At 33.7% G+C, this 15,420-nt stretch overlaps 1 protein-coding gene across 5 annotated transcripts in view; it reads right to left on the bottom strand.

The window, feature by feature from the left end:
- Positions 1-9,273, bottom strand: part of LOC149785798 (sushi, von Willebrand factor type A, EGF and pentraxin domain-containing protein 1-like) — a 74,103-nt gene extending 64,830 nt beyond the window's left edge. For all 5 annotated transcript variants that reach the window (XM_089979727.1, XM_089979728.1, XM_089979731.1 and 2 more), the window contains exons 1-2: positions 9,039-9,273; positions 8,115-8,214 (exon numbers count right to left, since the gene is read on the bottom strand). In XM_089979727.1, coding sequence (XP_089835853.1) covers positions 8,115-8,214; positions 9,039-9,065 — 127 coding nt within the window. In that variant the 5' untranslated portion in view covers positions 9,066-9,273. The remainder of the gene's footprint in view (positions 1-8,114; positions 8,215-9,038) is intronic.
- Between the last annotated feature and the right edge of the window lie 6,147 nt (positions 9,274-15,420).

Below are 15,420 nucleotides of genomic sequence, written 5' to 3'. Positions count from 1 at the left end.
ATTTCAAACAAGAAATAAAAAAGGAAATAGAGGAATTTAAAAATCTAGGAAACAAGGATATTATCATGGAATGGGATACCCCGAAAAATAAATTTAAAAAAATAGCTTTATATCACTCAAGTAAAAGGAAAAAATTGCAGGAAATGGAAAACACTGAGATTAAATCTCATATAACAATAAACAATATCAGAAGAACATAAAAATTCATTACAGATTCAACTGAATAAAATTATTGACGAGGAAAATAAAGGAAGAGAAATAAGAGCTGGGAAGTACAATACAATATATAAAAAATCCGAAGGGCTATACAAAAGGGGAGACTTGGGGGTAGGGGAAACTACTGGAAATTTTTTTAAAAAAACGGCAGGGAACTAACAGAAAAAGATGAAATACTGGAAAAAAATTAAAGAGTTTTATACAAACTTATACACGTCCTAAAATATAGATCCTTTTATTATAAATGAATTTTTAAAAGAAATTACATGTGATAAGGTATCATCAGAACATAGAGACCTATGTGATGATTTCATATCCACAAATGAAATAAAAAATACAATAAATCAACTAGCGAAATGGAAATCCCCAGGGAGAGATTGACTCACGGCGGAATTCTACAAACAATTCCAAAGTGCGTTAGCGCCGATTCTATAAAATTTATACAATCGTATCCTTTAATAAAAACGACATTATGGCATAAACAATGAGAGAAGGTGTAATCACAATTATATACAAAGAGAAAGGTGAAAGGGAAAATCTAAATAACTGGAGGCCCCTCTCCCTCCTAAACATTGACTATAATATTCTAAGTAGGGTATTAGCCAAACGAGTTAAAAGATGTATAAATGAGACAATAAACAAACCAATAATATGGGGGGAAGGGACGGAATGTCCAAAACAATATTTTAAATATAAGAACTGTAATTGATTATCTAAATGAAACAGGTCAAAAAGGTGTCATGGTACATTTTGACCTAGAGAATGCTTTCGACAGATTGGAACACAACTATCTCCAGAAGGTACTGGAGAATTCGGCTTTGGAATCAACTTCCAAAATTGGACCAAAATTCTGTACACAAACATAACAGCTAGAGTACAGGCAAATGGAGCTGTCACATATAAATTTGATATTCAAAGATCAGTGAGGCAAGGCTGCCCACTATCAATCTTATTATACATAATAGCAATTGAAATACTAAGTATCAAAATACGGAACAATATAGATATTGAAGGTATAAGAATTCCAAACCTGAAAGAGGATTTTAAAATGCTCCAACATGTGGATGATTGCACTAACTTTATTAAAGACCCAATTTCCTTTAAACACTTGGAAAAAAAATATGAATCATTTGGAAAAGCTTCAGGGTCTCAAATAAACCATGACAAAACTGAAATATTAAAAATAGGAAACTGGAGGGAGAATCACCCCGGTTTACCACCTCACTTGATTAAGGAAAAAGTCAAAGCCCTAGGAATAATTTTTGGAAAAAACGAAGAAAGAGAAAACTGCAAACTTATGAAAAAATAATTAAAGATGATATTGAAATCTGGGCACTAACGCCGTTGTGCATAATGGAGCGTGCACAAGTGGCAAAACTATAAATGTGTTCAAACATATTCAAACATGAATTATATAGTAAATTCCATGGATATAGGAAACACAATTCTAGACAAAATAGATAACGAAAAAATAAATTATATATGGAATTTTAAGACGCATTATGTTAAAAAATCAGCCTTATATAGGGCCAAAATAAGAGGGGGCTTGGCCCTACCAAGCCCAATTCTAATAAAATATGCAAACATCATAAATAGGTTCAAAATATTAACAGCTCAACCAAATAGTCCATGGAAAGATATATATATATATATATATATATATATATATATATATATATATATATATATATATATATATATATATATATATATATATATATGTAAATTTAGAGACAAAAATGAATTGTGGGAAAAAGACACAGACAAGACATATGAATGGAACAGGGAAAATGAGAGTAAAAACATTAGGAACAAAGTTGAGGGGGAAAATATCAGCTTAAACTGGGATAGAGTGTGGAGGCACTGGGCCAACATCGGCTCCTTAAAAATCCAAAGCTTAAATTTTAAATACCTACATAATGCCTAGTTAACAGGAGAGTTGACTTTAAGAAGAGAAATGATAAAACTATAATTAATTGCCCTATGTGCAAAATAGCAAATTTTACCAAATATCATGCAATCACGCAATGTGAAAAGAGGAAAGATGACAGGATAAAATTAATTATGGAAATTTGCAAAAAAGAGAGCTATCAGAGGAACTCCATTCTATATTTGGGTGGAAATTTTGACAGAAAGACAGTAATTAAGATAATCGATTATGTTACAAAAACAATGATGGACTGTGGACAAGTAATAACAATTAAGAAGTAAGCTAACATAGGCCATCAGAAACCACAGAGATAAATAAATTATCTGGAACTCCAAAATACTGGACTGTTTAAAGTCAATCATAAACTCCTTTGATGTCTCTTAAGAGAAAATAAAAAGCAACGTAAATAACTGTAGATAAGAAGGAATGAGCTACCAACCAGGCTGCAGAGGTGGGAAAGGGGCCCTGGTAAAACGCTCGATTAAGGGCGTTAACGCAAATGCGGGCTGAGACCTCGGTTTCAACCAGTTTTCCCTGGGAGATGGTAACCCTATATATAAATAAATTTAATGTACTGTTAAACATTTAACCTATTTGGTTTTCAATTTAAATATAAAACTTTACAAACACCTGTATTTAAAAAAATTCCTTTGTTTTGCAAATTAAAGAGGGATGGGGCAGGGTATCTGTATGGGGAAAGTAAGAGGTAATGACGTCATGGTGCTATGTCACATGGCGCCACGCGAAGTAGACAGGCCCATAAAAGAAGCTAAGAAAAACACCTCATATGGAACACTAGCACACACGCAAACATAAACCCAACACAGGGTTTAGGTATTAGAATCTAGTATTCCTTCTACTTTCTCTTTAACAATTATACAGCGCCCGTACTTTATAGTCAATTTTAAACCCGTTTGTAGATTTTGGCCAATAATGTAAATAAAAAGAGGGGGCCAAACTCGAGTCGGGAGAAATACAAATAAATAAATAAAGTATGAACCCTCACTCGAGTACAGCCCACATCACTTTAAGAAATGAATCATGCGAGGAGCGACACATAACCACGCGCATAAAACAATAGGCTTTCTTTCTTATTAATCATACATAGAACACCGCTCACTCGCCCAAATTAAAAATTATAAATAAAGTAAATTATCTAATAAAATAAAAGAAATGATACTAAGAAAACTAGAGAAATTTGATTAGTATTGCTGTCCCAACACGGAAACTATATATAGCACTCACACAATATAGCAAATACACACATAACAAACACGGGACTAAGGAGACCTCTAGCAAAGGTCATAAAAAAGGTCATGGGGAGGGAATTCGAGTAAGGTGAAGGAAACCTGGCTAGGATGAACAACCCTATTGAAAACACTAGGGAAACTATATATACCCCATACAAAATTTAATCAAATAAATTTTTGTTCTTTTTTAAAAAAAATAAAAATATGAAAACAACACACCTTTGGGTGACACACATACACATAAAACACTTTTTCTTTTCTTTCGGAAATTGGGGGATCTGTCTGGTGTCCCCCCCCCCCAAAAAAAAGGAAAGAAAATCAACCGGATTTAGTTGCTGATGAAGCCAGGAAAAAGACTATCAATCAAACTCAACATTGGAGAAGTATGTAGCAAGAAAAAAGACTCTGAAAACAGGATACTGAAATTACAAAACTGCAAAGAAAAATACAAGGACTCAATAAATCTACTCTAACTAGGTGAACTCGGCACGTTAAAAACGAGGAAAAATGGGGACAGCTAGGAAAGAACTGAAGAACCTAGGAACATTTTTCCAAAATCAAGAGAATTGAAGCTAGTGAAGGAAGTTTTATTGAATGTGCTTACAAAGATGGAACACGAGAGCTTGACATGTCCCATATACCACGAGATATAATACCGGGAACAGCAGCGGTGAATTGAAAGTACAGAATCCAAACTATATTAAAAACTTGTTCTCAGTTAACCCCAAAGGATATAAAGGATATATAATCAGACCCAGAGGGAACCAACCATTTCTACCGTATGGAGAGATGGACATAGGGAAAGAGAAAGCTATAGTAATAAAACCAACACCCATATTAAGGAAAGTAAAGAAACAAACTAGAGAATTATATATGTCAGACATTCCTCTAGAAATCCCACTGGAAGCTGTAGTAACACAATTTGAAGAAAAATTCAACATCAAAGTGATCTCATACAGATTAGCGACTATCCCCCTAACAACAATCTACAATGGGATGCAAATAATAGAAATCGAGAAAAACAAATTGAAGGACCTAAAGAGAGCATTCTTTATATTTGGTTTCTTCGCTAAATCTTGATAAAAAGGGTGTATCTGCGACAGAAAATGTAATAGATGTAGAAATACAGGACATACACCCTTCAAATGTCCAACAAACCAGGCCACATAAGCATAGATTGGAGAACCCCAAGTCATGAAGCGATAACAACAACAAAAACAGAGTCAGGAAAACCAGAAATCGGGAAAGAAACAGACCCACATTACACAGGAAGTTAAACAGAACCCAAACCAACAACAAAAAGACGTGAGACGACAACAACAACAAACACGACAACATCAACCATAACAGCAGCCAGGAAAGCAGCAAGAAATGCAGGAGCAGGAAATAAAGTTAACAAAATCGAAAACTACCATAACAATACAACAATTTTAACGGAAAAATAAAACCCTGACCAACAACAAAAAGATGCGAGACACCAACAACAACCACAGGGAAAGCAGCAAGAAATACATAAACAGGAAGAACAACGCCCAAAACCACAATCAAGAGCTCAAAAACCAAAAGAAAAAGAGAAGCATGAGACATAAAAGCAAGAACAAGAGGAGGCCAAAAAAATTGACACAGTTAGACACTCCTATAACAGTACAGCCACAAATGACGGGGAAAAAAGTATAGAAATAGAACTAGATAGAGATAGAGATAGAAGAAGAAGAAGGGAAAAAAGAAGGAAACAAAGAGAGGAAGTTGAAGAGCTAATGATGGAAACCTATTTTATGCAAGATGACGAGTGTCTAGGAGAGCCAATCGATTTAGATTATTAAAAACTTTATACTGTAATAAAAACATATAACATACAAAAAGAATCTATAGCAGACACAAATTATAACAGTAGGGCAGGAGGGTCTCTCTAACATGGTCTGGAAAGATCAACGGAGAGATGCCCTCCCCCCAAAAAAAAACAAAAGAAAAGAAAAGAAAAAGCACATTTTACTTATTGGTTTATTCAATAGGCTGAGATGAATGAAGAATAATTCTTGATGTGCCACAAGCATGAGGAACTAAAATCAGCAGGGCAATTATGACCATACACTTTTGTTTTTAAATTATAGGAAAATGTTATTGCTCTCCTTTTACTTTGTTTCTGCATCATTTTCCTCATACTGATATTCTGATTTTATCCTTGCAAACTAAAATCAACCAATGTGTGCATTTTCAGGCAACGCGTACTGTTTTATAGAGTCACAGTGTACCATCAAAGTATACACAGTATGTTCCCTTCCATGACATGAAAACCTTTAACCCGTGAACATTTCTGTATTGAACACCTGCATAAATAACATAGAGGAAATCGTGTTTGTGACTCTTATTTTCAACTATTATATGGTTTATCACATTTACAGAAGTGCCCTTTCTTCTACGCCTCATTTTGGACATCAATTTTGTTAAATTAACGAAATTAATGAACCTTGTGGTTATGATTAAATTATCACCTGTGCATATGGATTATTACGGATGATTAAATTCATCTGTATTTAGTGAATTTTTGCATGTTAAAATCTGCTTTAAAAGGCATTGGGGTTGCAATAAATGGCAACTATTGTCATCACTAGACATATCGCTGAGAGCAGATTGTGGACGAAAGTTGTGATGCACGGTAAAGGTGAATCGTCCGTTACGACAAGTTAAGGCCCATGGAGTTGAAAACATCGACATGGTATGGATAGCAATGATTTACTGTTACACTTTGCTTGTCTGTACCAATAGAAATGATGCATTATGACGTACAGTGGTGACGACTGATGTTTAAAATGTGTCTTACTAAGATGCATTATCATGTAAGATGGTGACGGGTGATGTTTTGTGCTCCATTCTTTCTAGAATATCCTGTTTCACGCCAGGGAAAAATTAAAACACATGCTTGGTACAAATAAGAGGATCTTTTAAATATATTTCATAGAACTGTTACATGTGAAATGATACAATCCCGACATAAAAATATGAAAAGTGAAATATTGTTCAAAATTATTGTTGTATAAGCTTCATTGTAAATAAATAAGAATTGATGGTAAATACAAAGTGTCAGAATTGTTTAACAGATATTTAAATTCAACCGATACGGTTACATGAAAACATGAAGTAATAATGTGCTAACTGATACCGTACAATCTTTCTCTGTATTAAAGGAAACTGAAAATGCAAATATAAAAAGGAAAAGACATTAAAAAGATCGTTTGGTTTGATATTAATATCTGGGTACATATGTATGTATGTATGTATGTATGTATGTATGTATGTATGTATGTATGTATGTATGTATGCATGTATGTATGTCATACTACAATATTTTTAATGTTAAGCAGTTTATTAATTAATCAGTCTGTCGGTCTGGATGTATGTCTGTCTGCAAACACTTCCTTTTCCATCCTCTTTCTCTATCACAGATATGTGAAGTCTGAAAGAATGGCTTGTAAAGTATTTTTCACTAGTCCATAAAAATATGTACGTTGTATGATAAGGAAGTTAACAACAATCTTTTCATATCATGATCAACATTCATTGATCATGTCATGTCATACCTAATCGTCGTCATTTTGTTTCAAGCCGTTTACGTAGGTGTAAAAACGAAATAATTAAATAAACAGCATCCATCACTTTTAACCAGGCATTAAATTTCCTTGATAAAGACCTGAAAAATTAGTAAAATAAATCGTTCATGATATTTATTGGGCAGTTAAGTATTTTCAAGACAAGGAATGTTTTACTGAGTAGCAATCATGACCAAGTGATGGATGAAAATTATAAAATAATTGATGAGGTAGCAATATCATTAGATGAATATTGTCTGATTCTTACGTAATGGCGAGACATGCCCTCCCCCATTTTTATAGGAATTTCCAAGGTACAAATATAACCTGTTGTTCTAATGTTTTCGCTTGGAATGAATGAAGTTCACACATAGAACTGGATACCTAGAATATTGTTTTGTATGATCATTGCTGGATTTTGTTGAAGTCTTTGGTTTGAAATCTTCACACATCAACCAAACACGTATATATAAACTTTGTTGTTTTTATAACATGTATATATACAATTTTTACTACGCGTGGTACAGCAATGTTTAGTTGATAACACATACACACACACATGTTACTAACACGTAGCTATACACTTTTACTACGCATAAGATTATGTTTAGGTTTTAATTTCTGACGAGCTATTTGGCACGAACTAAAAGTAAAAGACTATTCCTTAGTTTTTCTGACAAAGAGAGCTGCAAAACACCTGGTAAAAAACATCTGAATTGTTAATATTTTTTTAATCTGCAGACCTTGTGGTACTAGTGTTGTTGTTGCTTTTAGTTTTACGGTACTTTTCAGCACATAATAAGCTATACATGGTGACTAGTATAACTGCTGGAGGAAGAATCCAGGTAAAAGAAACAACGACGAAAGGGAAGCTTCTAACAAGCTTTCTCACATGCCTACACCGGCCGAGCCCTCGAACCTACGCAGAGAGAGAGAGAGAGAGAGAGAGAGAGAGAGAGAGAGAGATCGGTAAAAGACCAGCAGTCTGTACCATTCGGCCACACGGGGCTACTGCTTGTACTGGATTATGTACTGTAAAGCAATATTGTTTACACGGAAAATCGTGTGGAAACTTCTTTTTTTTTGGTCAAATTTACACATTTGTATTAGTTATTTACTAAAAGTACCTACCGCTCGATGGAACCGATTTAGTGAACGGGAATAGCAAACTAAGTGCGACTAACAGAAAAGGCAGTTTCTTTTTACACGTGATTGGCATCTTCTGGTGCACCTGGAAAAAAAGAGAAAAATAGACTTAAGTACAAAGATGAAGAAGAATCAATTAGACCAAAATTAAATGAAACCAAACTAAATAATGACTTAAATATTAATTAGGGTACTAATAACAAGAAAGTCTTTCATAATCTTGTTTGCTTTACGGACATCTTTGCTAACTGAATTTATGTTTCAATGTTCCACAAGATATTATTAACGTGCTTTTATATCCAGGGTTCTGTACTGATCTCTGACGATTGTACATCATGTATACCTGGTAAGTCTCCACTGAACGCAAACTTCAAATCTATCTCAACAATGTATATGTCTGGTGTAAACAAAACTGAACGCATAGCAATGCACCTTATGTAAATTCTTGCCTCCACAGTTATATATATATATATATATATATATATATATATATATATATATATATATATATATATATATATATATATATATATATATATATATAGATAGATAGATAATCTTGTCACAGAAGATGTATGATGTGTTATATGGCAAAATGCATCAAATCATAATCTCTAAAAACCTTATAAACTAAAGAAAAATAATTTTAAATTTCCCATTTTGCCATTTTGACTCAAGCCGATGTTCTATTCTTGCGTCGAGATTTGATAACAGTATAAAAACGTATATATATTTTAAAGAAATAATGCCATAAAAATATCAGGATAATCTTTCTACAGGTTATATTTATTATCTAAGGTCATCCAATACAGAGCATAATCTCAGACTTAATTCTTGCAATTAACTCCAGATTCGAGGGCGAAAATTAACTAACTTTGTCAAAACCTCTTTCAAAGTATCATCACCTACCTTTTGGAATTTAGTACTCAAGTTCATGTGAAATTCAAATTCCCCTACTTCACTTAAAACTTCATGAGAAAAATTCCTTATGGAAAAGAAACTCTCCTGTATAGAATTTATCGATTCACAACTTTAAAATTAAGAAGAATGCTGAGTTCTTGTCCTCAAGCGTCTGGTGAACACATTTATTGGAATGGAAACATTCTTGTGGATTTCTTGTTTACTGCAGTCGAATGTTGGGATGCATCCGTGACTATCAAAGAAAATCATATGACAAACGATTGCCATAACGTTGTATGTATATATGACAGCTTGATGAATTATATTTTTCTCTCGAGAAGAAAAATATTGTAAAATAATCTATCATACTTGGTACAAGTTAAAACAAATTTACCTTGTTTGATCAAGAATATTAATGGAAAAAATTATATAAATGTGTTCGTAAGAATTTCTGAAAACCTAAGTAGACTTGTGACTTTACCACTTTTTCAGTTTAGAAAACACTAACCACAGAAAGATGGCATTCATTCTTGTGATAGAAACTTTCTACTTTCCCCTTGATGTTTTAGGAATATATCAATTGTAGTCACTTTCTACTTTCCAAATGAAGCATGTCAAAGGAAGATGTCACTTGTAGCCAATTTCTACTTTCACATCAAAGCATGTCTAAGGACGATTTCACTTGCAGACACATTCTACTTTCACATCAAAGCATGTCTAAGGAAGATTTCACTTGTAGCCACTTTCTGCTTTCACATCAAAACATGTCTAAGGAAGATTTCACTTGTAGCCACTTTCTACATTCACATCAAAGCGTGTATAAGGAAGATGTCACTTGTAGCCACTTTCTACTTTCACATCAAAGCATGTCTAAGGAAGATGTCACTTGTAGCCACTTTCTACTTTCACATCAAAGCATGTCTAAGGACGATTTCACTTGCAGACACATACTACTTTCACATCAAAGCATGTCTAAGGAAGATTTCACTTGTAGCCACTTTCTACTTTCACATCAAAACATGTCTAAGGAAGATTTCACTTGAAGCCGCTTTCTACATTCACATCAAAGCGTGTATAAGGAAGATGTCACTTGTAGCCACTTTCTACTTTCACATCAAAGCATGTCTAAGGAAGATGTCACTTGTAGCCACTTTCTACATTCACATCAAAGCGTGTCTAAGGAAGATGTCACTTGTAGCCACTTTCTACTTTCACATCAAAGCATGTCTAAGGAAGATGTCACTTGCAGCCACTTTCTACATTCACATGAAAGCGTGTCTAAGGAAGATGTCACTTGTCATCAGATATTACATGGAAACAATTTCAGAAATCCAGAGGTTTATTGAAGGATACAATAATTATTGCAGCCAAATTAAATGACATTATTCGTGCAATCTGCATTTTTACTTGATAGATACGGGGATCATTTTTCTGCATAAAATAATAATTTACTTGGTATTTCTTTTGTTGGTAATGAGTTGTTTACTAATTAAATCTTTAGACGAGAGATAAACCTAGCTTGCATTGACTTCTTTTCAAATCCATTGCACCTAACGCAAGGTGTTATGGTCCACATTCTTATGACTTCTGTTTAATGTGTGCAGTAGATTTAAAATTGTGAAAAAGAGATTGGGCTCAGTAGATTAAGTTGGGGCCAAAAGCTTTTCACGAGCACTGAAGTAGAAGCCAAACAGAGTTTCAGTCCGAATTTCATTGCTCACATCCTCCAGGGACTGCTGAAGTTTATTTGAACTCACCGCTAAAGTCAGAAACGCAAAAGCGTTCTACCCTACGCTACAATAAGACACCCATCACCATCCCCAAAACTAACCTGAGTTGCGAGTTTGGATCTGTGTCATAGTTGTCGGAAATTAAGGTCGTTCTGATAAAAAAGTGAGTTTTAGCGGATAAATTGTTTATCAGAGACACGTGGGACAAAAGATAAAATGCAAGCTAGGACCATACTTTAATTAGAGACTGACTGTCTATGAATACTGGAAAATGTTTACCAAGTAGGGCGAAAATGATTTGAGCTCGGGACTACCATTTTGAATCATTGCGCTCTGTGTTCTTGCAGCGAAAGTGTATCCATAAATGATCGATGCTGGAGATGCGCAGTATTACCTGTATAACTGTTTACTGCGGTATTTGTTTATTTTTTTTTCACTGTACGTGTACTTCGATAGTTTCCGTCTGTAGGATTTTACGGAAATTCCCGAACAATCTTGTTAGGACTTAATGATATTATGTTGTTGTTGTAGTGGGGTTTAGCGCCATTTTTCAGCACACGATAGGCTATACATGGCGGCCAGTATAAATGGTAGAGGAAGAAACCGGGAAAACCTCGAGATGAACCACTGACCCACGAGAAGCTACTGGCAAGCTTTCTCACATGCCCCACTTTAGCCGAATATGAGAAGCGAACGCGCGCAGACAGTGGTGAGATTGCAGTGATCCGGAACGGCGAGCGCTTTAGACCAATCGGCCACTCGGGGCCCCAAAAATGATATGAACAGCATTGTTAACTTTACATCACAAAATATTTTATTTTACCAAACAGTTGTATTTTGTCTTATATCAATTTGTGTTATGTATATTTCAATTAACTTATATCTGATTTAATTTAATTGTTTGTTTGTTAGTTTTAATTTTTTATTCTATTACATGCTATTGCAATGTAATTTTATTAGCTGGATTTGACATATTCCAGAAATTCATTTTCCAGAAATGCAGCTAAGTTTGTTTTTCGTAAACACTAATAATAGAAACTTTGTATCTAATGCTGACCTAGTTCCTGACATTGATTCAGAAATCAGTGAGTTGAAGTAAACAACTTTTAAATATTTTTTAAAAATTCTTTCCTAGAGTAAAAATCATTGGGTTTAGTCGACGCCATTCTGGGAGTACGTGATGTTAGGCATGTAAAAAGCTTTCATGTTGTTCTAGAAACATGATCATGTGACCCTAATATGGGAATCTGTTTTGCGTCTTAAAATTAGTGTATAACTATCTTCTATATATAATTTAGTCAGTCGGGCTTTAAATCATTGACACTTACAGATGTTTTGTTGTGACCAGTTTGAGTTGAATTTTTTAAGTTTTCATCTAATTATTTTGATTCCAAGAGATTTTGTTCCACTGGAAATACTTGTGCTCCAAATTAATTCTTGGACAAAGACAGTTATATAAATTTATACAGAATAGGAATATTATTTTATGCGATTAAACAAAGAACTGTTGAGATATCAGTACGACGCTGAGCACAGCATACGTCATCACCTTCCATTTCGGTTTTCATCGGGATTGGAATTCAGTTTCATTAGGACTTTAGATACAGGGACTTCTATTTTTCATTCCTGGATTATGTTTTGTACTTTATTCGTAGAACCGTAAGTTCTTTTTTTTTTTCATTTTTGCCTTGTTTTTCTACGGAAATAAATTATTTGTTATATTTTCCAAAGCTTGTTGTCTTCACTCTTTTCTTGTTACTGTTTTAAAGAGCCTGAAACGTAACATTTTAAATATTAAAAATAAAATTATATTTATGATCCTTTGATCACACTTTTAAAACGCGTCACATACGCCAGCGTGGTGGTCAAGTAGAATGTTTTGAAAATATTCTGGAGAAATTCAATTTTTTTTGTGAAAACTTTTGTGAAAAATGTCAATATATAGTTATTTACTAGCGTATGCTAATGTGTTAAGCACGTGCCTTTCATTGCAAGGCTACGAATCACCCTATGATTTTTAGGAGAACATTTTGTTTTCTGTTTGAATTATACTTAATTTCTCAATACTACTGATTAATTTCGCGTTTGTTGAGTAAGTGTTTTGTATGTTTACTGTTACTCTTTGATAATATTCTTGACCGGGTGTTAGCATCACACTCAAAGTTTCCCTGCCTATTATATATATAATGTATCCAGTTAATTGAAGGCTTCACCGTAAACACTTCTTATTTTTATCAACAAACTCTCCAGTTTCAGCAAAATTCATAATTTATTCATATACTTGTTTATTTTATTTAAAGTCTACATCAACATCAACGTTTAAAAACCAATTTGTGGTTGAAGATGTTAAACAAACACATAAATAAACCAAAAGTAATATAAAACCAAGTGTAGTGTGATATGAATGCAGACTGCATAACTCCAGATATTGAACCGCGACCGTAGTGTACCCTGTCAGCGAAATACATTCTTGTTGAGAGTGTAGATTTCCATCCTGTGAAACAAAATCTTGAACTTCGAGGAACGCGGTTCATATCACAAATTGGCAAATCTTACCGTAATGGTTTTTTTTTTTACATAAACATTTTACAATATTTTAACATCTTTTCTTTTATATTTTATTCCTTGTATTTAATTTTACATTTTTGGAGGAGTTTAATTCCCTAAAGTTTTATGCAATTTTTTTTTTTTTAACTTAACCTTTTGCTGGCACTAAATAGTGCTATCAATGGAATGTGCCGATATAACGTAGAATATTGAATCTCGTAAAAAAAACTACCTGGTTACCATTTTATTAGGGAGAAGAACGACCACCATCTCGTAGGACAATTTCCCAACTTGTACAATCTGGACCCCATTGTGGGTCATTTTTCCACACTTAGTATGTTTTTTTTAACTGCGTGAAATGTGATTAATCTCCAGCATATAACCAAATGTAATCACTCCGTCAGACAGTTATCAGAATTGTTTTTGGTATATAAAAGTTGTCAAAATATACATATATACTTTGGTTGGCATATTTGCCTCGAAAATAGAGCGGAATGTTCCGTATCACACACAGTTCAGGAACATTCCACTTGTTACTGGTGTTTCAAGCAAATCTAAATTATAAATCATGAATATGCTAATAAATCTGTAGATCCATATGTCATCTAGATAAACAAAGGTAATCACTAGTATTCTTTATACTGATAACAAAATCTTAAAAAATAGAACTTGCTGATGCACATGCACCATATCATTCCCCCCTTTACGAAGTTGCAGTTTAGTCCAAGCCTTTTTTTAAAATCATTCTTGATTAGTTAATTATTTTAACGATATTTTAATACTTATGTATAGTATTTAATTATGCGAAGTCATTTCTAAATATCAACCTTTTTAATTGATAAACCTGGCGATCAATGGTAAAATATATTTTGATATGAACAAGTATGTTCCGAAAGAACAATGTTAACAATATCCTAATATTGTCACTGAATTGCGAGTACTAAATGTCAATATTTTATATATGAAAGAAAATGTATTTTTTTTACAGCGTACAACGTTACCAGAGGTTGGCCTATTTTCGTCTTGAGCAGTTTCAGTACTGAGATCGGTTCACCCACTGCTGCACGAGCAAAGAGCTTGCAGTGAGAAACCCGAGTTTTGCTAGGAAGCTGTCTACTTAATGGGAGCAATCTTCAGCTATAGAGGTATGTTAAATATGACATTGCATTCCGTTTTATACGATAGAATTGTTTCATATATTATATATTTTAGAATTTATTTTATTTTTTAGAGATTCAGACCTTTATCATATAACGTCATGCTCTCAGATAGACTTTAGTCTGTTTCAAGTTAACCATTTTATAACTGAACATACAAATTTAATTCAATTATACGTTGCATGTATTAAAGGAGATATGTCTGAGTTGTTCTAAGTCAGTAAGATTATTCTTGTCGGACACATATTCATATACGAACGTGGCTATTATATTCATCTCGTACAGTAGTTCCGATGAAATTATGTAAAGTGTAACGAAGGAAATTCACGTGCACGCATGCGTAATATGTATAATTGCATTTATATTTAACCGTGTCTCGTGTACTACACTGCTCAGTCAATATATTTTAAGCTGTTTGTGGATGAAGAGTCGTAGAGCTCTGTGGAGTTTAGTGTAATCTGTATGCTGCTGTTGTGATGGTAACGTTGACTCGGAAAGCTGTGGAACCGGAACTAGGTCGTCATCGTCAACTGGGCGCCACGAGGTAGATTGTTCCATTTTTAATCATTACACTGGACAACAAATTTTTACAAAAGTCATGTTACTGAAATAAAATTAGTCAATTCTTATCAATTTTTATGTGCTGAACACGAATATGACAGTCAAATTGCAAAATTGGCTCTAGTTTTTTTGTAATCTGCAAGAAATTAATGTTTACATAACGAAATGCATTCCAATAGTAAAAGGTCAACTGTAATAGCCTACCTATAAAAAATCAAGTCATTGATTACATCTTAGATTTCTTCGCCTGTCTCTTGTACAGCTGTTCGGGAGCATCTCTGAGGAGTGTCCAGCAGTAGTCAGCCAGCATTGTAGTGGACCATTTTCCCTGGTATCTTTGTTCCATTGTTGCGATATCTTGATGAAAACGTTCGCCGTGTTCATCACTAACAATAC

This window comes from Sinohyriopsis cumingii, chromosome 13 (assembly GCF_028554795.1).
Source record: "Sinohyriopsis cumingii isolate HCF-2022 chromosome 13, ASM2855479v2, whole genome shotgun sequence".
NCBI classification, from domain to species: Eukaryota; Metazoa; Mollusca; class Bivalvia; order Unionida; family Unionidae; genus Sinohyriopsis; species Sinohyriopsis cumingii.
The sequence above is the reverse complement of the archived record's forward strand: the minus strand, read 5'-3'. Positions and strand labels throughout refer to the sequence as shown.